At 41.6% G+C, this 25,052-nt stretch overlaps 1 protein-coding gene across 1 annotated transcript in view; it reads left to right on the top strand.

The window, feature by feature from the left end:
• ABCD2 (ATP binding cassette subfamily D member 2) overlaps positions 1-25,052 on the top strand; it is a 77,192-nt gene that overhangs the window by 4,995 nt on the left and 47,145 nt on the right. The window contains exons 3-6 of the mRNA XM_074942445.1: positions 8,993-9,114; positions 14,063-14,231; positions 18,618-18,712; positions 20,699-20,844. Of these exons, the coding sequence (XP_074798546.1) occupies positions 8,993-9,114; positions 14,063-14,231; positions 18,618-18,712; positions 20,699-20,844 (532 nt within the window). The remainder of the gene's footprint in view (positions 1-8,992; positions 9,115-14,062; positions 14,232-18,617; positions 18,713-20,698; positions 20,845-25,052) is intronic.

Genomic DNA, 25,052 nt, shown 5'->3' with positions numbered 1-25,052 from the left:
GCTGGCACATGATGGCATATATCACGTTGGTGGATGTGCAGGTGAACGAGCCTCTGATAGTGTGCCTGATGTTATTTGGCCCTGTGATGGTGTCCCCTGAATAGATATGTGGGCACAGTTGGCAACGGGCTTTGTTGCAAGGATAGGTTCCTGGGTGAGTGGTTCTGTTGTGTGGTATGTGGTTGCTGGTGAGTATTTGCTTCAGGTTGGGGGGCTGTCTGTAGGCAAGGACTGGCCTGTCTCCCAAGATTTGTGAGAGTGTTGGGTCATCCTTCAGGATAGGTTGTAGATCCTTAATAATGAGTTGGAGGGGTTTTAGTTGGGGGCTGAAGGTGACGGCTAGTGGCGTTCTGTTATTTTCTTTGTTAGGCCTGTCCTGAAGTAGGTGACTTCTGGGAACTCTTCTGGCTCTATCAATCTGTTTCTTCACTTCCGCAGGTGGGTATTGTAGTTGTAAGAATGCTTGATAGAGATCTTGTAGGTGTTTGTCTCTGTCTGGGGGGTTGGATCAAATGCGGTTGTATCGCAGAGCTTGGCTGTAGACAGTGGATCGTGTGGTGTGGTCAGGGTGAAAGCTGGAGGCATGTAGGTAGGAATAGCAGTCAGTAGGTTTCCGGTATAGAGTGGTGTTTATGTGACCATCGTTTATTAGCACTGTAGTGTCCAGGAAGTGGATCTCTTGTGTGGACTGGTCCAGGCTGAGGTTGATGGTGGGATGGAAATTGTTGAAATCACGGTGGAATTCCTCAAGGGCTTCTTTTCTATGGGTCCAGATGATGAAGATGTCATCAATATAGCGCAAATAGAGTAGGGGTGTTAGGGGACGAGAGCTGAGGAAGCGTTATTCTAAGTCAGCCATACAAATGTTGGCATACTGTGGGGCCATGCGGGTACCCATAGCCGTGCCGCTGATTTGAAGGTATACATTGTCCCCAAACGTAAAATAGTTAAGGGTAAGGACAAAGTCACAAAGTTCAGCCACCAGGTTAGCCGTGACATTATCGGGGATAGTGTTCTTGATGGCTTGTAGTCCATCTTTGTGTGGAATGTTGGTGTAGAGGGCTTCTACATCCATAGTGGTCACCGATGGATTGCAGTTTCCTCAGGAAGTCAGTGGTGTCTCGAAGGTAGCTGGGAGTGCTGGTAGCGTAGGGCCTGAGGAGGGAGTCTACATAGCCAGACAATCCTGCTGTCAGGGTGCCAATGCCTGAGATGATGGGGCGCCCAGGATTTCCAGGTTTATGGGTCTTGGGTAGTAGATAGAATATCCCAGGTCGGGGTTCCAGGGGTGTGTCTGTGCGGATTTGATCTTGTGCTTTTTCAAGGAGTTTCTTGAGCAAATGCTGTAGTTTCTTTTGGTAACTCTCAGTGGGATCAGAGGGTAATGGCTTGTAGAAAGTGGTTTTGGAGAGCTGCCGAGCAGCCTCTTGTTCATATTCTGACCTATTCATGATGACAACAGCACCTCCTTTGTCAGACTTTTTGATTATGATGTCAGAGTTGTTTCTGAGGCTGTACTTTGAGAGTGTATACTAACTTCAGTAAAAGATAAATCCACAAAAAAAGAATACGATTAAAAATTCCTGTTTAACATTTTTAGATACTGCATATTCGAGCTTAGAAACTATAATGATAGGTATCCTAGCAATACCTAAGCTAAATAAATGGATAGCAAAAAACTGACTTTGAAGTTGGCTCAACAAATCTCCATATACATGACTGGAATCATAAGAAATCTTAAAAAATCAATAAGATTCACCATGCAAAGATTCTGTAATGCTTTGTATATGAAAAGATCAATTTTAAATCCAGTACATTTAACCAAGTTGCCAAATTCCTTATCAAATTCAGACAATATGCACAAATTTCACCTGCTCTGAAATTTGGTTATCATATTCTAAACAAAGGAGTTTATACAGGTCCATATTACACACAACAACCAGTGAAGGATAAGAGTGCTTTAGTACTTTGGTAACAGAAATGATGTTAGCCAATTTAATGTACTTTCTGCTAAAATGGGAATAAGCGCAGCTCAGCAAAATCCCTTAACTGATAAAGAGATTATTTAACCACAAAATGTAAATGTCTCCTCCCTAGCCCTTCACCCATGAATCAGAAATAGGTTAGGTGTCCTTCAACAAGAGAGAGCCGCTATAAAGATGTAGAGAGGAAAGAAGCAATATTTCACCCATATCATTCTCTGACATCCAGGAATGGACCTCTGACAAATATGTTTAAAATGTGGAAAGAGCAGAAGGTCAGAAAAATAAATCTGTCTTCTCCAAATCAGTGATAGGCCTGGAGGAACAGCAAAATGTTAAAGTGTAGAACTTATTACAGAGCCCTGAGGCATTCTACAAGAACAGGGACAAGATCAGAAATGCATTATTAATGGTGACAAATTGACCCCATCAAGTGGTAAGAAGTAAACCAGGTATGCTAAAAATCCAACAAGTGCGGCTCACTGCTGAAGGCAAATTAGTTGGAGAAATAGTACTGTATCCAGTCAGATCAAGTGTGGAAGGCAAATGAAGTTGGTTAAAATCTCAGGAATGGAAACTAGAACTGTCATTGATGAATAAACCCAGTAGAATCCAGGAAGTGTTTGGAGCCGAATAGCTAGTGTTTAGAACTTATGATCATGCCTGAAATCACATCTGTTCACATAGATGTGATTTCAGACAGCAGGGATTGCATCAATACAGCAATAGCCTTTTCACTGTTGCCAAAAAAAAATTGGGTATTTGTATGTATTTAAAACACACACACACACATCAGAGCTAGTGCTACCTTTTCTGATATCCGTTTGCTGTTACAGTATATACATTTTGTAAGTATCATAGACTCTCAGGGTTGGAAGGGACCTCAGGAGGTCATCTAGTCCAACCCCCTGCTCAAAGCAGGGCCAATCCCCAATTTTTGCCCCAGATCCCTAAATGGCCCCTTCAAGGATTGAACTTACAACCCTAGGTTTAGCAGGCCAATGCTCAAACCACTGAGCTATCCCTCCCCCCAATACTCTACTATACTCTAAGTACTCTAGTATGCAAAAGGAATCATACAAAAAATACCAGTAGACCAAAATATCCTAGTGTTTAGAACTTATAGTACTCTAGTATGCAAAAGGAATCATACAAAAAATACCAGTAGATCAAAATAGCTAGTGTTTAGAACTTATGACCAAGCCTGAAATCACATCTGTTCACATAGATGGTCGTCAGACAGGAGGGATTGCATCAATACAGCAATAGCCTTTTCACTGTTACCAAAAAAAAATTGTGTATTTGTATGTATTTAAAACACACACACACACACATCACAGCTAGTGCTACCTTTTCTGATATCCATTTGCTGTTACAGTATGTACGTTTTGTAAGTAGTTTTATAGTACTCTAGTATGCAAAAGGAATCATACAAAAAATACCAGTAGACCAAAATATCTTGAATGTAGTTAGTTCCCTGGAAATTAAACATTAATGATAATGAGACTTTAATTTCATTAGGCACAATAGATATGTTTTTTCCATAAAACAAATGGGATTAAGAAGTTTTGTAAGTGGGGAACATGTTAAACTACTGACAGAGGTTAGATACTAGACTGGCCCAGTCTGTTGTAAAGTCTGCACTTCCTCTAACACAGAAGGAAAAGCCTATATATGAAAAATATTGGAGAAAATGATCAAGAAAAGTTATTTTGGGCAGGTCTGGTGATTTGATTTCAGTCATACAATAATGGAGAATTGTGTTCTGGAACAGTTTAAAGTTCCTCAAATTTACCCAATTTTAAACCCACAATGACATCTAAAATGCTGGCTAGATCAGTAAAACTTGGTTATCTGCCAAGAAAAAGTTATAATGATTTTTTTTTTTTTAGTTTGTACTACTGAAATGGCAACATTACTGAGACCCTTATTCACATGAATCCTCTAGTTGGAATAAATGTGACAATTTACATGACTGTCTATATGAGTGAGGGTTTTAGGATCACACCCGGACTGAGGAAGGTTCTGTCCTTTTTTAGAAAGGCATGACTCTCATTGTGAACCAGATGTGTATATCCCAGTGTGGTGGGTGACACACTATTGACTTGGCATAACTTAAACTAAAAAATCTGAATAGCCACAGTTTTCTTAAATAATTCAGAAATTGAATTTTGAGACAAAGGGAGGCCAAATTGGGGTCTTACGTATATGACAGTAACTTTCTATATAATATTTTTGTCCCGAAATGTTTATACTTATCTCTGGTGTATCTTCATTGATGTAAGTGGAGTTATACCAAGGATGTATTTATCCAGGTTTTTTTTTGGTGACTTGATAAATTAAAACAAACCAGTGTTTGGGTATCAGGAGCTTCAAAAGCAAAAAGAAGATACAGACAGGTACAATGAGATTTGGTACAAGATTTATGGTACGGGATTTCAAACACTGCAGAGTCTGACCTTGTCATGGAGGTGAGAGAATCATAGAATCATAGAATATCAGGGTTGGAAGGGACCCCAGAAGGTCATCTAGTCCAACCCCCTGCTCGAAGCAGGACCAATTCCCAGTTAAATCATCCCAGCCAGGGCTTTGTCAAGCCTGACCTTAAAAACCTCTAAGGAAGGAGATTCTACCACCTCCCTAGGTAACGCATTCCAGTGTTTCACCACCCTCTTAGTGAAAAAGTTTTTCCTAATATCCAATCTAAACCTCCCCCATTGCAACTTGAGACCATTACTCCTCGTTCTGTCATCTGCTACCATTGAGAACAGTCTAGAGCCATCCTCTTTGGAACCCCCTTTCAGGTAGTTGAAAGCAGCTATCAAATCCCCCCTCATTCTTCTCTTCTGCAGACTAAACAATCCCAGCTCCCTCAGCCTCTCCTCATAAGTCATGTGCTCTAGACCCCTAATCATTTTTGTTGCCCTTCGCTGGACTCTCTCCAATTTATCCACATCCTTCTTGTAGTGTGGGGCCCAAAACTGGACACAGTACTCCAGATGAGGCCTCACCAGTGTCGAATAGAGGGGAACGATCACATCCCTCGATCTGCTCGCTATGCCCCTACTTATACATCCCAAAATGCCATTGGCCTTCTTGGCAACAAGGGCACACTGTTGACTCATATCCAGCTTCTCGTCCACTGTCACCCCTAGGTCCTTTTCCGCAGAACTGCTGCCTAGCCATTCGGTCCCTAGTCTGTAGCGGTGCATTGGATTCTTCCATCCTAAGTGCAGGACCCTGCACTTATCCTTATTGAACCTCATCAGATTTCTTTTGGCCCAATCCTCCAATTTGTCTAGGTCCTTCTGTATCCTATCCCTCCCCTCCAGCGTATCTACCACTCCTCCCAGTTTAGTATCATCTGCAAATTTGCTGAGAGTGCAATCCACACCATCCTCCAGATCATTTATGAAGATATTGAACAAAACCGGCCCCAGGACCGACCCCTGGGGCACTCCACTTGACACCGGCTGCCAACTAGACATGGAGCCATTTATCACTACCCGTTGAGCCCGACAATTAGCCAGCTTTCTACCCACCTTATAGTGCATTCATCTAGCCCATACTTCCTTAACTTGCTGACAAGAATACTGTGGGAGACCGTGTCAAAAGCTTTGCTAAAGTCAAGAAACAATACATCCACTGCTTTCCCTTCATCCACAGAACCAGTAATCTCATCATAAAAGGCGATTAGATTAGTCAGGCATGACCTTCCCTTGGTGAATCCATGCTGACTGTTCCTGATCACTTTCCTCTCATGTAAGTGCTTCAGGATTGATTCTTTGAGGACCTGCTCCATGATTTTTCCAGGGACTGAGGTGAGGCTGACTGGCCTGTAGTTCCCAGGATCCTCCTTCTTCCCTTTTTTAAAGATTGGCACTACATTAGCCTTTTTCCAGTCATCCGGGACTTCCCCCGTTCGCCACGAGTTTTCAAAGATAATGGCCAAGGGCTCTGCAATCACAGCCGCCAATTCCTTCAGCACTCTCGGATGTAACTCGTCCGGCCCCATGGACTTGTGCACGTCCAGCTTTTCTAAATAGTCCCTAACCACCTCTATCTCCACAGAGGGCTGGCCATCTCTTCCCCATTCTGTGATGCCCAGCGCAGCAGTCTGGGAGCTGACCTTGTTAGTGAAAACAGAGGCAAAAAAAGCATTGAGTACATTAGCTTTTTCCACATCCTCTGTCACTAGGTTGCCTCCCTCATTCAGTAAGGGGCCCACACTTTCCTTGGCTTTCTTCTTGTTGCCAACATACCTGAAGAAACCCTTCTTGTTACTCTTGACATCTCTTGCTAGCTGCAGCTCCAGGTGCGATTTGGCCCTCCTTATATCTTTCCTACATGCCCGAGCAATATTTTTATACTCTTCCCTGGTCATATGTCCAACCTTCCACTTCTTGTAAGCTTCTTTTTTATGTTTAAGATCCGCTAGGATTTCACCATTAAGCCAAGCTGGTCGCTTGCCATGTTTACTATTCTTTCGACTCATCGGGATGGTTTGTCCCTGTAACCTCAACAGGGATTCCTTGAAATACAGCCAGCTCTCCTGGACTCCCTTCCCCTTCATGATAATCCCCCAGGGGATCCTACCCATCCGTTCCCTGAGGGAGTCGAAGTCTGCTTTCCTGAAGTCCAGGGTCCGTATCCTGCTGCTTACCTTTCTTCCCTGCGTCAGGATCCTGAACTCAACCAACTCATGGTCACTGCCTCCCAGATTCCCATCCACTTTTGCTTCCCCCACTAATTCTACCCGGTTTGTGAGCAGCAGGTCAAGAAAAGCGCCCCCCCTAGTTGGCTCCCCTAGCACTTGCGCCAGAAAATTGTCCCCTACGCTTTCCAAAAACTTCCTGGATTGTCTATGCACCGCTGTATTGCTCTCCCAGCAGATATCAGGAAAATTAAAGTCACCCATGAGAATCAGGGCATGCGATCTAGTAGCTTCCGTGAGTTGCCGGAAGAAAGCCTCATCCACCTCATCCCCCTGGTCCGGTGGTCTATAGCAGACTCCCACCACTACATCACTCTTGTTGCACACACTTCTAAACTTAATCCAGAGACACTCAGGTTTTTCCACAGTTTCGTACCGGAGCTCTGAGCAGTCATACTGCTCCCTTACATACAGTGCTACTCCCCCACCTTTTCTGCCCTGCCTGTCCTTCCTGAACAGCTTATAACCATCCATGACTGTACTCCAGTCATGTGAGTTATCCCACCAAGTCTCTGTTATTCCAATCACGTCATAGTTCCTTGACATCACCAGGACCTCCAGTTCTCCCTGCTTGTTTCCAAGGCTTTGTGCATTTGTATATAAGCACTTGAGATAACCTGTTGATCGCCCCTCATTCCCAGTATGAGGCAGGAGCCCTCCCCTCACAGACATTCCTGCCTGTGCTTCCTCCCGGTATCCCGCTTTCCCACTTACCTCAGGGCTTTGGTCTCCTTCCCCCGGTGAACCTAGTTTAAAGCCCTCCTCACTAGGTTAGCCAGCCTGCTGGCAAAGATGCTCTTCCCTCTCTTCGTAAGATGGAGCCCGTCTCTGCCCAGCACTCCTCCTTCATGGAACACCATCCCATGGTCAAAGAATCCAAAGCCTTCTCTCCGACACCACCTGCGTAGCCATTCGTTGACTTCCACGATTCGACGGTCCCTACCCAGGCCTTTTCCTTCCACGGGGACCACTCGCTACGTAAGAAAATTTTGCTTATGTTGCTTTATCATTACCTGCCATAGAACAGCACATAAAATGACCATCATATTACACCTGTAGGAAACGGCTCACAGATTTTCTTGACTAAAAGCACTGAGCCAGCCTAATAGACGTTATTAATAACAATTCCTGATATAGGAGTTGGCATACTGGATCAGCCTACTAGTCTGGCTTGCCTAGTGTCTGGCAGTAGCCATACTTCAGAGAAAGACAGAAGCTCCAATCTGCATATCCTCCTCAAACCCCTCTTGCAACCTAAAATTTTACATTTGGTTGACCATATATTGTCATCTTAATTTGCTTAGTTGCAGATATTAAGGATTATACATTATTCATTCTTAAAAAATTCAGCTACATTATTATCTTGATGATTTTGTGGAGGAGCAAATTATAGATTGGCTCCGTGCTGTATAGCAGTTTCTGTGGGTGTGATGACGGCAAGAGATATCACAGTAGCAGAGTTGGACTCCAGGCTTGAAACACTTAATGAATGTTACTCTGGTAAAAACAAACACTTCATGTGAAGATATTATACTTAAAACATAAATGTGTTTCTTTTTCCCATGGCCTCTCTAGGTTCAGCTGCCATTTTTGCCTTTGTCAGTTGTTCAGGGTATTTTCTCACAACACATCTCCTCTTGCTCTTATATGATTCAGAAGAATTTTCATGCTAACAGGTTACAATGTTATAAACAAAGGATTATGACTTCATTGTGGGATCAGACAGACAGAGAAACTGGGTGTGAGAAAGAAGGCTCTTACTCAAACACAGATCCCTCTAATACTACCAAGAGGAATATAGAAACTTATTGACAGTTAATTGCATTCTTATAAAATATTCTAATTTTGCCAAATGTGCATCAGTATGAATGCTCCTTTTTAAGTGGAGTTGAAGAATTAAGTAAGGTTGAAAATGAGTAATAGCAGTACTAGTAAAAACAAAACAATGAAACTGAAATTCTGTTTTAGAACATTACTTAGGTTTGACTCATTACAGTTGTGGTAAAACTCAGACTGAGTAATGGTATATTAAAAAGAAAAAGAGGCTGATGAGTGTTAAAAAGAAAAAAGGATGATTTGTGTAAGAAGAATTTCTCATACTCCCACTTTTTCTTTGTTACTAGAGTTTTATGCTAATTGCTTGCCTTTCTGATTCCTTTCAGAAAGTTGTCTTCATAGAGTTAGTGTTCTTAACTTAATATCTGTTTTAAAAATGGCTCACATTTTAACCATAATTTAATTTGTAGAGATATTTTTCAAAAGAATATTTGAACAGAAGAACATTTTTTGCTTTTAGAGTTAGAAGATGGCCATAAACAAGCAATGGTTAGTGAGCGAACAGAAGCCTTTACTACTTCACGAAATCTGTTGGTCTCTGGAGCAGATGCCATTGAAAGGATTATGTCTTCTTACAAAGAGGTATTGTGTGTCATTTGTAGTATACAACTGAAAAGAGAAATAAATGAAAATAAAACAGAATTTGCAAATGTAAGATTTTTTTAAAAAATTTCTTTTGTAATGATATTGGGGCAGATTCTGCAGTCCTTAAATCAATGGGAGTTTTTCTGAAGTGAAGACTGCAGAATTTGTCCCTTAGTAACTTAAGTACAGCTAGTATTTTAATGTGGGGATAATTTGTGGCCCATGAGCATAAACCAGAGGTCGGCAACCTTTCAGAAGTGGTGTGCTGAGTTTTCATTTATTCACCCTAATTTAAGGTTTCGCATGCCAGTAATACATTTTAACATTTTTAGAAGGTCTCTTTCTATAAGTCTATAATATATAACTAAATTATTGTTGTATGTAAAGTAAATAAGGTTTATAAAATGTTTAAGAAGCTTCATTTAAAATTAAACTAAAATGCAGAGCCCCCTGGACCAGTGGCCAGGACCCAGGCAGTGAGTGTGCCACTGAAAATCAGCTCACGTGCCACCTTTGGCACGCATGCCATAGGTTGCCTACCCCTGGCATAAACCATGACAGCATTTTCTAGACTAGAGTCAGATACTGTGCAGACTTCTCAAGCAGTTTTCCTAATAGACTGTGTGATTTTTGATTCATCTGTTTCAATGCTTGGCCTACAATGTAGAGAGAATGCCTGGTTACCAATTATGTGAAGGTGTTACTATTCGCATTCAGTGTTAAAATCATTTGTATAATGCTATAAATTTACATGGCGCCTTGCAAACATGGCTGCTTTATGACGCAGAAAAAATAGCCACTAAATAATAGGTGAAAGACAGCAAACTGATTTGACTTGTAACACAATTACACTTTAATTCAGAGAGTATGAAGTAAAAGACCAGTGAGCTGAGCTTCCATCTTAATTTTATACTTAAAATTTTGCCAAAGAAGTATTGGGATACCACAACTTCATATTTTATTCTAAGTTCCTTTTAGGTGATTGCCATAGAATGGTAGTATGCTTCCTGTGAACTTTAATATTTTATAGTAATAAAGTAAGAATCCCACGCCCTTTTCTTACACGAGCAGCCCTGTATCGGTCAGCGGAACTGACCTCGTTAGTAAGATGGGCAATGTTTGGCTTTTTGCGATTTCTTTTTTTTTTGTCTGTAGGCCACTGGTGTAAATCCAGATTTTCAGTGTTTTGATGGGTAAGTCTACAGGCTCATGCTTTGGAAACTGTTACCACCTGTTAGCTTTCCTGCAGCGTGAGAGTTGAGATGATGGTCTAAGGTTTGTTCATAGGGTACAGTGTTCAGTATCACAAATATCACTGTAGCAGAGAACACTGTTTGGAGTGCTGGTTTGAAGTCTTAGCAGAGGCCAAGGATTGAGGGCTTGATTCAACTCCCACTGAATTCACTGGAGAGTTTCCCAATGACTTCAGTGGGAGTTGGATCAGACCTTGAATAGGCTTGGAGGCTGAATTACATTGTCATATTTAGAAGTGGTCATTGCAGGTCAGGATGGAGGGCACACTGGTGAGACAATGTGGAAAGGCTGTCCTGCTGCTATCCACGTTGTACCTGCTATACTGGTAGCAGGAGATCTTCAGTCTTAAATACTGTCAGTACAACTCTTTTCACAAGTGTTAGAGACAAAAAACTGCCAATGCAGGACAGTCTAGGCTTACTCATGGAGTTGAAACATTTGATAATTATCATGGGTTTTGCAATGTTCTCCTTATAAACTCCTATACGCTTATAAAACCATGGCTGAGAGCAGGACCTTGTAATTCATAACAAATAGCTGTTCTTTAATTTTGTGCAATTATGGGACTTGTCTAGAGTTACACTTCCTTATACCAGAGGTGTCTTCTAACACCAGGTTTGGATCTGGCTACCTCTAAATGCTTTACTACAACTAGCTAATTTGTTTGTTTTTTAAGGCTATGTGTAAATGACACACCACTTTTGGTGGCGTGTAAGATACGTGTGCTACATGCTACAGTGAAAAGCATGCTGCATTCACGCTGTGGTGTGTTGCTACATGTGTCAGTGAAAGGCTCTGGCAGTGGGGGAGGCAGCTGGGAAAGGTTCTAGCAGCTCCCCTCTGTCAGAGCCTTTCCCTCTACTGGAGTTTTTTCCTAGGGCAGGGAAGGACTCCAGCAATGAGGAGCTGGCAAAACCTTTCCCCTCTGTCTACCCCCTGGTTGCGTCTTTTCCTGCGGCAGGAAAAGGCTTTGGCCATGGGGAGTTAGTGCGACACTATACTGCTAGAAGTAGCAGTGTAGACAAGGAGACACGGCTTGGGCAAGTTGGAGCTGTGTAGGGTTTGTACTCAGATAGATACCCACCCCCTTTACTTTACTTGCCTAAGTCGTGCCTGACTGTCTACAGTGCTATTTATACCCGTGCTGGGCAGGGTGGTTACGCGGTATGTACTCTGCGTGCCGCAGAAAGAAACATACTGTTTAGACGCACGTTTATACTAATTGTCCTGCTATTTTTGCCTCTCTCCTAGCTTTCGACATCAGAATTTGTGTTTTCTAAACCTGGGAATCATATAGTTATATTAGGAATAATACTTTTCCCTTCAGTCTTCTATACCAGTGCTTCTCAAGCTATCTGATGTGGGGGACCGGCAATTTTTTTTTTCCAATGTGCGTGCAGACCAGCAGCCGATGGCTCGCAGACCGGCACCAGTCCGCGGATCACCACTTTGAGTAGCACTGTTCTATACTACTGCAGATGCTTGGGTGTAATTACTCTCTGCCAGCAGATGCAAACAGTACATTGAGACTATTTGGTGAGGTCATCACCTGCAAGATAAGGGGCTTACCAGGTCCTAGAGCTCATTTGTTTCTGTCTCCAGCAGGCTGAGGATCAGTATCTTCAATGGCTGTGGAGACAGGCCTGAACAAAGGAGAAAGTCCTTGAGCAGGCATCAAAGGTCTAGGAGGATTTCCAGTTATGCACCAATATGAGGCTCCATAAGAGGCATAGACAGCGTGGAGTGCAATGAGCTAGCCCTCAGAAGAGTACTATATGGCTAACTGCTGCAGTCATTTCAGGAGTAGGAAGTGCCCATGTTGCTTGGTTTTCACACAAAAAATAGATTTACCCCACAGGATTCCTCTCCTGTGAGTTAGAGGATGATGAGGTAAAAATAAAACAGGTCAAGACCCTTCCTCAAGACCCTGTCAGCCCTGTCCCCCAGCAGCCCCCTTAATTGCAGGGGGTCCAAGGTCCAGGCAGAAGAGCAGATCTTTATCCAAAGGAGGATTCATGGGACCTTTGCCAGGGTCTGCTGGAGAGTCTTCCCTGCATTTTTAGATACCTCTCTCATTTGAGTCTCAGTTGCTCTGGGGCCTCAGCCTACCCATGGAATCCTGAGTACAGATACCGGTGTGTAGAGAAGGGAGTACACCTGGGGTACGCCATGATCCCGTAGTAGATTCGTACCTTTCTGTCAGTGAAAACTATCTGTCATATCCAGAGGAGAACAGTTGGACTTGTTCCTCTGCACTTTCACCACATGCTGAAAAATGTTTTGGTGTGGGTACACTGAACAGCCACCATCTCTCACTCAAATAAACCGACCTGGAGAAAAGATATGGCCAAGAAAAACCAGGTATTGAAAGCAGCCCCCCATTCCTCCTTAGCCATCCTATTTGTTATTCCCATAGTCAGAGTATGCAACAGAGCAGACTAGCCAAACAGATCCTAAATATGCTAGGGAGAGTGGAAAAGAGGAGGGAGTTTTTTGAGAGAATTTGTCACAATAGAAGAAGACCTAAACAGACTAGATTGCCACAGAGTCCAACAGAACAGCAGAGAAGTATTTCAGCAGGACTAGAGATATGAATTCTAGCAGCCAGATGCCTAGCAATTAAATAGAATGGTACACTGGCATGCTTTTCTCCCCATTGACCCAGGATGGGTGTTAGGAATCTCGCAAAAAGGCTCAGCAGTTCAGAGCCTCACAACAGCAGCATGAGTGCCACAGAAGAAAGAGAGAAAAACAAAGTGAGCAGCATCCAAATCCATTCCTTTCAAGAGAATGAAGTTTCTAGTCAGGGAAAGTTGCTTCAGTGCCAGCAAGGAAGTCCCAGAAGCATTCAGAGTGCGTGGCATTAGAAAGTTAAATGCATCGTGGCCTGGAAGGTGTATACAGAACTACAGGAGATAGGGAAGGCAGCCACCTGGGGTATATGTCCTTCACTATTTAACCTGTAGTGTTCAGCAAATGTAATGTTCAGGCATGAGCTGATTCATCATTTGGTGAGAGCGCTGAAGGCAGCTTTCATGAGGTATAATCAGTCCCTACTGAATGGCACTGCTTTGCTTTTGGAGGTAGCCAAACATCTGGCTTGGCACAGAAAATCAAAGAGAGGAAAATTTTCCTTATGTGTTAAATTTTCTTTCTTTGATATCTTCTGCCAGCCCAGGCCTCCACCCTTCGAGCTTAGCACTATCTTCTGCAAATTTCCAGGATTTTTTCAAACAACAAGTTTTATACGAGGACTCCAAGGTCTAAAAATTGCATCTGGTGTATTTTGCACAATAAATTGCAATGATAGGAACTGTTTTAGGGGATTCAGCTGACAGATGGGAGCCAGCAGCCCCCTTATTTGCTGGTGATGACAGCACTAAAAATTCTTAAGGCCTTCATTCGAGTTATGCCAATTTACATCAGTTTAGGATCTGTCCCTCAACATAATGTCGCCATCTGCTGCCGGATAGGAACAGTACATGTGCATCTGGGGGGACTGTCAGAGAAGATCTCAAAGAAAGAAAATTAATTGGTGAGGAAAAATTTCCTTTTATTCTTAATCCAGAATGAAATCAAAGTAGTACTGAGTCAAAACGATTGGGAATGCTATCCATAAATTATTAGAGAAAGTATATAATTTCCAGTTTCCAGATTATGTAATTTAAACAGATTATTTGTTGTTTCTCAGGTCACCGAGTTAGCAGGCTATACAGCTCGAGTGTACAATATGTTTTCAGTCTTTGATGAAGTGAAAAGGGGCATTTACAAAAGAACTGCTGTTGTTCAAGAGATTGAAACCAACAGCAAGAATGAAGATAAAGCAGAACTACGTATTGATGGCCCCTTAGAAATCAAGGGTGGGTAATTCACATTTTGATACTTTCCTCTATAAACTCTTCATAAGAACATAAGAATGGCCATACTGGGTCAGACCAAAGGTCCATCCAGCCCAGTATCCTGTCTACCGACAGTGGCCAATGCCAGGTGCCACAGAGGGAGTGAACAGAACAGGTAATGATCAAGTGATCTCTTTCCTGCTATCCATCTCCATCCTCTGACAAACAAAGGCTAGGGACACCATTGCTTACCCATCCTGGCTAATAGCCATTAATGGACTTAACCTCCATGAATTTATCCAGTTCTCTTTTAAACCCTGTTAAACCCTTCAGCCTAGTATGCAGCTTTACTGGTATAAACAAAGCCTTTCTTTACACAACCCTTGCTGCTATTTCAGATCAACTCCCCTCCCATTGCATATTCCTAGCCCACTTCTTTGCAGTTTTCTATGTCCCCCAGCAGACAGCCCTGAGATTCCTTCCCAATGTACTCTCACAAGGGCTGGCTGGAAATTCTCCATCAAAACTTCCACAGAAAATTGTTTTTTGTTTTTTTTTTTACTTTTTTCCCCCAGAAAGAATCTGCTTTCCTTTAAATTTTTTTAGTTTTCATTAGAAAACTGAAACCTGAAATTTTTCATCTGAAAAGAGAAAAACGTTGATGTTTTTAGTAGGATTTGGCCTAAAAAACTTTAGGCACTGAAAACCAAAATATGTTCAGTTTTCATATTTTCAACAAAAAGGCAATTTTCTGCTGAAAAATTTTCTGATCAGCTCCAACCCTCCTGCCTGCCTTTCCCCTTGCTCCTCCTACCCTCTACATTCTGTCATTTCCCCTCTGTCTCCACCTAAGGTCTGTGTATGTGTCCTCTGTGACTGAATTCTTACTGTGCCCCATTAACCACCTTCTGTCTCTATCCCCCGCCCCCATCCTGTTTCTTTCTCAGTCCCCTCATATGGCCTTTTGCCATTTACTCTTCCTGATTACCCACATGGAACACCTTCCATTTCCTGTTTCCCAGCTGCTGCTGACAAACCAAATCCCTTCCCCACCCCCACAGGAAAAAATGTAGCTATTCAGAGGTGAAGGAGTTAAACTGCTATATATGAAACATTTTTTTTCCTTCTCTTACAACATTATTGCCCTTCAGCACAGATTTCTCAACAGGGTCATAATAAACACCCTGAGGCGGCAAAAACATTAACTGTAAGCATTAACTGATTTCTTGACCTTGTAGGACACAACAATGTGTGATTACCAATAAAATAAACCACATTTTATAATAGACTCTGTTTTGTAATGTAGTAGAGAAAACGGTTTTTTAGTCCATAAAGTAGTAAATTAATGTACTTGGCCCACAGGCCATTGTTCTTTAGCATGGCTACCTCGTTATGTTAAAGACTGACTGCAGCTTGGGTCTGAGAACCCTGCTGACGTTTCAATGTGGTATAGCATCCCATTCTTTTTCCTTCAGCCCATACCAAGACTTTGTAGCCTCTGCAACTGTAGTGGAAACACATTTTCGGAGGCTCTCCCATCAGAAGTTCCAGTGGAATAACATTTTTCTTCCTTTCTTTCAGCCTTCATAATTTCAGAAATCCCTGCATAGGAATTTATAACAGTGGAGGGGTGTGTGTGTGTGTGTGGGTATCTGTGCACATGTGTGCATGCATGTAAGTGTGCATATTATTAAAAGAAAAATCCATATTTTAAACTGTCTTTTAAGGCAAGTTTTTTGCATTGCCCCACACCACTTATTTCCTCTTTAATAGTCAGTATAAACTTGGGCCACCAACTAATGTTCTATTAGCCTCTGTATTTACTACAGCCCATAACTGTACTGGCGTAGGCCAAGAAAGAATGACAACCTGTTAAACAGACAAGGTGGGTGAAGTAATATGTTTTATTGGACCAACTTGTACTGGTCAGAGAGACAAACTTTCGAGCCACACAGAGCTGCTCTTTAGCGGGTGTCTCTCACCAGTAGAAGTTGGTCCAATAAAAGTTATTACCTCACGCACCTTGTCTCTCTAATATCCTGGGACCGACATGGCTACAACTACCCTGCATAAAACCTTTTAAATACTTTAGTCAAATAACAATAATATATTACTTTACTATAGTTATTCCTTATCTTATCATTCAGAATTATAAAAAGGATCATACTTTATTTTTGTAGCAGTGCTATCAATTTATATGCCTCATTACCTTACAAAACAAAACAAACAACCTCCCACCCCCTCCATTAAGAGAACCTTAAGGTCTCAAAGTCAAGCACTCAAATGTTAGGAAATCCCAGAATTAATGTTGCCTGTACAACTCTCACCACAATATCTGCATATTTTACAGCTGTTAATGAATTGATCTTCATAAGGTCGGTTTGAGGGTATTATTATCCCTGTATTCTAGCTGGGGAACTGAGACATGGAGAAATTAAGGACAAATATGTCATAAGTACCCAACTTGAGATGACTAGGTGTTTCAGATTATTTAGCATTTTTATAACACCTTATATGTCCAAAGTGCAGCTTTGACTTCTGTTGCAGTCATGAGCACTCCTGAAAATCTGGTCCCAGCTGTCTGAGGTCAGGCACCTAGAAAATAAGGAACGCACAGTTAGTGGCCAGTGGTGATCATTTTAGTTCAAATGGCTTATCCAGCATCATATGGCAGAGGCAAGGAGTAGAATCTAGTTCTCCAGGATAGCATTTTAATTCTCTAACCATAAGACTATATATTCTCTTCTGATGGTCTCCTGCCTCCTTCACTACACATTTTCCAACTTCTCTGACAAATGAGGCAGGCAACAGATGGAATATTCAGAGAATGTAGCTGCCAAACTCTACCACGCCTTTATGTTCAGACTTTTTTCAGAGGCTTATAACTTGGCCAAATTTGGATGGATTTTCATGGAGATGGCATAAGGCACATCCCTGACATCGGGGTGACCTGTCTGCCAAATTTCAAGTCCCTGCTCCAGAGCTTGGAAGCAACAGAGCTTCTCAGCTAAGTGGTTGTAAGAACTATTTTAAGATGGGAAGAACAACCCTAATCTCATTCCCAGAAATCACCAAAATATTTTAGCTGAAACTTTGCAAAATTCAGCCTGAGGAAAATGCCCAACATGGAAAATTTCAGCCCAAATAGTTACAGATTGGTAAAGTTATAAGCAACTGAAAACAGGGCCTTATAATGGAAAGTGTAAGGCAACCTTAATTATAGGCACTGCTACCAGATTTACCTGTAACAATCCTGTATTTAACTGTTTCTTTATTTGGATTAGTTTAAGATTTAATAAAATACGTAGGGCTGTCAGTTAATCACAGTTAACTCATGCGATTAACTCAAAAAAATAAATCGTGATTAATCACAGTTTTAATTGCACTGTTAAACAATAGAATACCAATTGAAATTTATTAAATATTTTTGGATGTTTTTTTACATTTTCAAATATATCGATTTCAATTACAACACAGAATACAAAGTGTACGGTGCTCACTTTATATTATGATTTTTATTACAAATAGTTTAAAAACAATACAATGTAAAACTTTAGAGCCTACAAGTCCACTCAGTCCTACTTCTTGTTCAGCCAGTCACTAAAAGAAACAAATTTGTTTACATTTACTGAGATAATGCTGCCCACTTTTATTTACAATGTCACCTGAAAGTGAGAACAGGAGTTCACATGGCACTTTTGTAGCTAGCGTTGCAAGATATTTACGTGCCAGACATGCTAAACATTCGCATGGCCCTTCATGCTTCTGCCACCATTCCAGAGGACATGCTTCCATGCTGATGATGCTCGTTAGAAAAATAATGTATTAATTTAATTTGTGACTGAACTCCTTGGGGGAGATTTGTATGCCCCCTGCTCTGTTTTACCCACATTCTGCCATATAATTCATGGTATAGCAGTCTTGTATGATGACCCAGCACATGTTGTTCATTTTAAGAACACTTTCACTGCAGATTTGACAAAATGCAAAGAAGGTACGAATGTGAGATTTCTAAAGACAGCTACAGCACTCGACTCAAAGTTTAAGAATCTGAAGTGTGTTCCAAAATTGAGAGGGATTAGGTGTGGAACATGCTTTCAGAAGCCTTAAAAGAGCAACAGTCTGATGCGGAAACTACAGAACCCGAACCACCAAAAAAGAAAATCAACCTTCGCTGGTGGCATCTGACTCAGATGATGAAAATGAACGAGCGTCGGACTGCACTGCTTTGGATCGTTATCAAGCAGAACCCGTCATCAGCATGGATGCATGTCCTCTGGAATGGTGATCGAAGCATGAAGGGACATATAAACTCCAGAAATTCGTGTCTCTCAGCCCTGTTCTTGGACTACTAGATCTCACTGCCCCCCTGAATGTTTCACTAACTTTTTTTTTTTTAACTTGTAGGAAAAGTTATTGATGTTGATCATGGAATTGTTTGTGAAAATGTTCCTATTATTACCCCAAATGGAGATGTGGTGGTTTCCAGACTAAACTTCAAAGTAAGATGATATGCAAGAATCTTCTGATTGTTGCCATCACATTAACACAAAACAACACAGAGTTCATGTACCCTATGTTAAATACTTGGAGAAGAGGGGAAGTCAAGAAAGGTAGGCATAGCGGCTCACTAGAGGCAGATATGTACAGGTTTCAGAGTAGCAGCTGTGTTAGTCTGTGTTCGCAAAAAGAAAAGGAGTACTTGTGGCACCTTAGAGACTAACCAGTTTATCTGAGCATAAGCTTTCGTGAGCTACAGCTCACTTCATCGGATGCATCAGATATGTACAGTGTATCCTGCTCAAAGAAAATGGAGAGAGAGGAGAAGGAATAGTTTGACTTGTGTCATTGTCAGATTAAAAACTACAGCTGCATTTTCAAAATTGCTTAAGGGAGTTCTGCATCCACCTCCCATTGAATTTCTAGGGGACTGAGGTGCTTATCACCTTTGGGATGCTTTAAAAATCTTCCAAGTCCACAACATTAGAGCAAACAGTGAGTCTGTGGAACTTCACTTGACCACTCCAAGGAGCAATAGTAACTAACAGCTGACAGTATAATCTGCAGGTCCAATCCTACAATCTTTGCTCAGTAAAAACTCACGTTGTTTTCAGTGATTTATTGCAAATAGCAATTGATTCCTATTGGCATCACATTGTTAATGCATTTCATTTATTGAATGACTCCAAAATATGTCACAATACTGACTGTCAGTGCAGTAATTATATAGAAATAGGTGAAAGCATTGGAAAGTTGCATGAGAACTTCCACTACCTCATTTATGCATCTAATTGCTTATGTTACCTCTGTATTTGTATACTGGGTGTGTGCGAGAGACAGAGAGAGAGAGAGAGAGAGAGAGCATCTTTAAGGAAATAGTCAGCACCTGGCAGAATAGGGCCTTTAATTTGGCAAAACTCCCAGCTACTTTAAATGTATTTCGTTTAACACTATAAAATGATGGATTGACATTCAGGCAGAGATACCTGTATGTTTGTACACTTTACCTAGCAGATTTATAGAGAGAATTCACAAACAGTGCTAATGTGTGGGTGGGGGGAAGTATAGGGGTGTATAGGGTGAATAAACAAAGGGGTGTGTGTGTGTATAAATAAAGAAATGCATAAAAATGACACTATATAAGCAAAAATGGAATTTTGAGGTTTATTTTCCAAGTCATTGGGCTTTGCTCATGCAGCTTCAATTCATTCACTTAAGGTCATGCCACACATCCCTATTCACTGCTTTGCAAGTTCACCCCTTTGCAATTAATTCCCCTGTATAAAAAATACCATACGCTGTTTAATGAGACTGTGATGGTGTTTAGTGTAGTTATAGGAATGTTAACGCTTGTAAGGTACTGAGTGTCCTTAACTCCTTACAGTTCCCTCAAATTGAAGTCAGTGCATTCAAGTACTTGAGGGGAATATTTGACTCTAAATATGATATGTAGATGCAGTACAATGAATATTGAAATCAAGATTCATCATAGATAGTGACATATGGTATTTGGGCATGTTTTTCCCAGCTCTCTGTGACTAGGGTCTAATTTTGCTACATGTTCAAATGAACTGTAGTTAGATTTTATCCAAGACACAAAGTGCCCAAATGTTAAAAAAGGTTTCAGTGCTAATGACTCATGCCCCTCCACAAAATAGCCTTTTGTGAGTAATAGCATACCCATCTGGATTGTTTCCTAAATTAGAAAAAAAAAATCTAAATTGCATCTTTGGAGCTAGTAAATATGATTTCTTCTGGTTCCTTTGCTTTTGCTCTTTGACTCCACATATTCTGTGCAAATGCAGTTTTTCAAACAGAGACTGAATAAGAGTTGTAGCCAATTTCACAATTTGTACTTCCTTAAACTAAATGCTTAGGTGGTTTCATTGTGGGGTGTGCTAGATTGTGTCATTATACACCATGGCTTCATGGTGAAAAGTGATATATTTTGAAAGGTGGTTGTTTTATCGTTTTCATGACTATTTTAGGTACAGGAAGGAATGCATCTTTTAATCACTGGTCCCAATGGTTGTGGAAAGAGTTCTCTTTTCAGAATTTTAAGTGGTCTGTGGCCAGTCTATGATGGTGTTCTCTACAAACCACCTCCCCAGCACATGTTCTATATCCCACAAAGGTACGTGCTTTGCCTACATTGGAAATACTTTTTCCCCAGTTTTGTGAGATTTGGTCCATTTTCTAAACCCCTGGCATCTAAAGTTGGGTTAGAAGATGGTAACCCTCACCTCTTATTACTGGAAAGTGCAGAAGAATTGCTGCCACATTCAGTTGCAGGGGGAGAGCTCCCATTGCCAGTCACCAAAGAGTGCTGGATGACTAAAGAACACTGGGGGAGAGTTTAGGCTTTGGAACATAGTTTCCTTTTCTGTCAAGCAAAACTTGAAATAGGCCAAATAGAGCTTGTTTTTAAAATACATTTGAAATAAAGTATCACATGCGGAGAACATTATTTTTCCCAAATTTGAATTACAATTTAAAAAACCTAAATTTTTCAACACTAAACCAAAACCAAATCCAGCATTACTTTTACATTATCGCTTTTAAATCTGTGTTCATTTTGCCAAGGAAAGTATGATGTTTTGAATGTTTCCTTTGTAATCTACAGGCCTCCCAGAAAACAATACAATCCAGTACATTCCAATATTTCTCTTTAGAGTTCTAACTTAGATGTTTTTGCAAAAGCTAAATCAAGCACTGAAAATTTTTGCTTGCCTTTTGTAGTTCACCCTCTATAATTGGGTAAAAGTAAATGTTCACAATGTGTTTCTGCTTAAAAAATACCAGTGATAAAGCAGGGTGGAAGCTGTTAAGTGACGGATAGATTTTTCTCTGCAGCTAAACAGAGCCTTCAAAACAACATAAAAAGCATGCGTGCAAATAACGCAAAGGAGTATTTTGTAACTAGATAGTGTCATTAAACCTCAGTACTGAGTAGAAGGCAGTGAGGAGTTGAACAATACCAAGAGGAACTTCTGCGGAACGGTTACATCACGATAGAAATCAATGGTACACTCTCACCTGGAAAGAAAGGTTTAAATGATGAGCAGTATAAAGAATGTAAGCCAGGCACTTCTGGTTCTTGTTGTTATGAGAAAGGGTAACAGAAGACGTTCAGTGAAACTGAAAGGCAGCAAATTTAAAAATGATAATAGGCTACTTTTTACATGACAGTATTAACCTGTGGGACTCCCTGCCACATGATATTATTAAGGACCAAGAGTTTAGCAGGATTAAAAAAAATGGATAATGAGCACCCACCATTACAATAGTAAGGATTAAAAAAAAGAAGGAAAAAAAAAGACGTTTGGAAGGGATATAAACTGTCATGCTTCAGGGCATGTTACTCAATCTGTTACAGATGTGGCTAGGAAGAACTTTTCTTATGGGGAGTTTATTTTATAATTGCTCGCTTCAGGGGTTTCTTGCACCTTTACCCAGTGCATCTAGTTCTTGCCACTGTGGGAAACACAGTATTAGACTAGATAAGCCATTACTCTGAACAAGCATGGCAAGTCTAATGTTCTATTTAAGATTTTAAAAGCCAACTCAAGAATCAGCTTATTTAACAGAAATAGCAAAGGATAATTATCCTCCAGTGTGAATACAGTTCTGTCAGGAGCCAGGCAGAGCTGCAATAAGAAAATAGGCCATTTTGGAAAAGAAGCACCCATTGTCCAAGGCTGCTCGTAGTCTTCCTGCTTGGTAACAAAGGTCCTGTGATCACAATCCTCCAGCTCCCCTTGAACCAGAGATCTGAAGCAATGACGGAAATGGCACTTGGAACTGTAGGGGACTTTTTTAGGCAAGGGGAAAACAAATTTTAAAGAAAAAGCCACCCTCCCCATTTCCTTCCTGGCTCCACCTGAAACATTTAGAAGGGTCAGGAAGGGTTACATCTTAAACTTCCCTCTGACTGTGCTAGAGATTTAGACACTAGTGAGGCTGAAACTCCGCTTGGAGGAGCCACTTCTGTGTTCAATGTCTCTTTTTCTGTCTTTGGAGAAGGCTTCCCACAAACTGCTCTGCAAGTGATCCTTAGCTGTGACCTGACGGGATCACCTCTAAAGGGAAGAGAGTAATTTACGCTCCTTAGCCACTGAATTCTTGCCCTCCTTGCTGAGATAGCAAACAGAGGTACCAGTTGTGGTTATGGTTTTGTGATGTGCATAGATGTCCTCTTGGAAGTAAGTTGAAGCCATCAGTTCATTTCAGATAGGTCACTAAGTAGCCATCAGATACTATCACTTTCAGTCACTACTTGCATAGCACTTGATTGTAACTGTGACACAGAGGTGAAAGGTGAAATTTGTATGTTCCTTGCTTTTAAAGAGGTCTCTCTTTTTTTAGCGTTAATGCCTTTGCCCCTGCACTGTTCACAACATCTCTCACTACTTGCAAAGTAAAAGATTTCTTTGCTAGGAGCTTTTTGAACTCTACCATATAAACAAGCTTTTGCTAGAATTAGAATATGATAGGTGCTAGAAAGGGGCTTATATGTCTCATCATCATCTTACTGCTAGCCCTTCTCGCCCTTTCTCATTTATAATCTCCAAGCAGCATATCAAAAATCTCTGCTTTTGAGATATGCTTGCATAAATATTTTATGATGGTTAAGTCTAAGCAAGAAATGTAATGTAATATAGAAAGATACTGCATAGTCTAGTGTACTTCACAAGGCATGTTGGCATTAAGGCATAAAGCATGGTGTTTTAACGTGCTGGCTACTCTATAATTATCTTTTTCTATATAGTTACAAATAAATGAACTGATGAAAGAGCCTGGTCACAAAACATAACAAAACTCTATAACAAACTGAGTTCAGTAAAAACAAGGGCAACAGAGTCCATGACTGTTGCAAAATAAGACTGTTCCTTCAGCGTACGAGTAGTTGTAGGACAAATGGGGGTGTAGCGGGGTGGTCACCTACTCTGGTCTTAAAGGGCTTGAAATCATAGAAAATCATAGAAAAAAATAAAATCATAGAATATCAGGGTTGGAAGGGACCTCAGGAGGTCATCTAGTCCAACCCCCTGCTCAAAGCAGGACCAATCCCCAATTTTTGCCCCAGATCCCTAAATGGCACCCTCAAGGATTGAACTCACAACCCTGGGTTTAGCAGGCCAAAGCTCAAACCACTGAGCTATCTCTCCCCCTCCCGCCTGGGAGAGGGCTGTGGCTGGGAGCAAGCAGTCCCATGCCCCAATCGGGGCTCAGCTCGCCCTTATAAGAGGACAGTGGGCCAGGAGCACACAGAGTCTCCTCTAGCTGTGGAGGGAGATGGGCCTGGCTGCTGGGGAGCGTACCAGAGTACCTGAGGTGGAGCAGGGCTGGGGGAAGGCCAAGGGAACTGGGGAGCTCCAGCCTGGAAACCCCCCAGGCTACAGGCCTAGGGTAAGGCCTGATAGGTACTGGGGCTGCAGGGGTCAGCCCAAAGGTAGGCAGAGGCAGCAGGTCCAAGCTCCCCCTTGCCTGTGACGATAGTCTTATACACTGCAGTCCGCCCCAGTGTGTGGGGACTCAATGGTGACTGGCAGTAGCCAAAGACTGAGGTGAGGTGGGGATAGTGGGTGGGGGTTTCCCAGGGAGGGGAGACCCAGAGACTGGGGAGGTACTGCCAGGGGGCAGCATGCTGGGTAAAAGGGGCACCGGGGTCCGGGAGGGACACAGGGGCCAGCAACAAGCAGGACACCGGCCTGCAGAGGGTGCTCTGGAGGCTGGAAGAGCTAATTCCCTGAGAGACCAGCAGGAGGCACCGCAGGGGTGAGTCTCGCACCGTGACAGGGGGCCTTTGGGCACTGTTGCCTATTCTCCCATCTTCAAAAATCATGAGAGCCATGACCAGGTTGACTGTAGTATGTTGCTTATGAAAAATAGACTACTCCTTGCATATACACTACAAAATAGATTCTCAAGCTTAACACACAAGTAGCTCAAATGATAGTCTATATATAATAATAAGGTTAAGCGTTCAAAATTTAGGATATGCCCAATTAAGACTGTCCTTAGTATCCTTATGGGAGTGTGCTGGGGTGTCACTTGCCTCAGAAGGAGGGAATTTTCACATCAATGAGACCATTGTCTTTCCTGGCTACCAGGTCCATTTCAGAGCTCTCAGTTGACGAAGTTCCATCTTAGTTCAGGTGGCCCCATTAAGGTCTTCTACTTCAGAATGGGATGAAAGTGAGAGATGGAGTTTAGGACCCTTCTCAAGTCTGAATAGAAAGCTTCTCTGTCTTATTGGTTGAAGGATTTAAAGTCCTCTTTTTGAGGAAAGGGAAAGTCCAGCTCTCTGGGATATTAATTCCTTAAAACTGAGAAGCTTTG

Source organism: Natator depressus, chromosome 1 (genome assembly GCF_965152275.1).
Source record: "Natator depressus isolate rNatDep1 chromosome 1, rNatDep2.hap1, whole genome shotgun sequence".
Lineage (NCBI taxonomy): Eukaryota > Metazoa > Chordata > Testudines > Cheloniidae > Natator > Natator depressus.
This window is presented reverse-complemented; position numbering and strand designations above follow the sequence as displayed.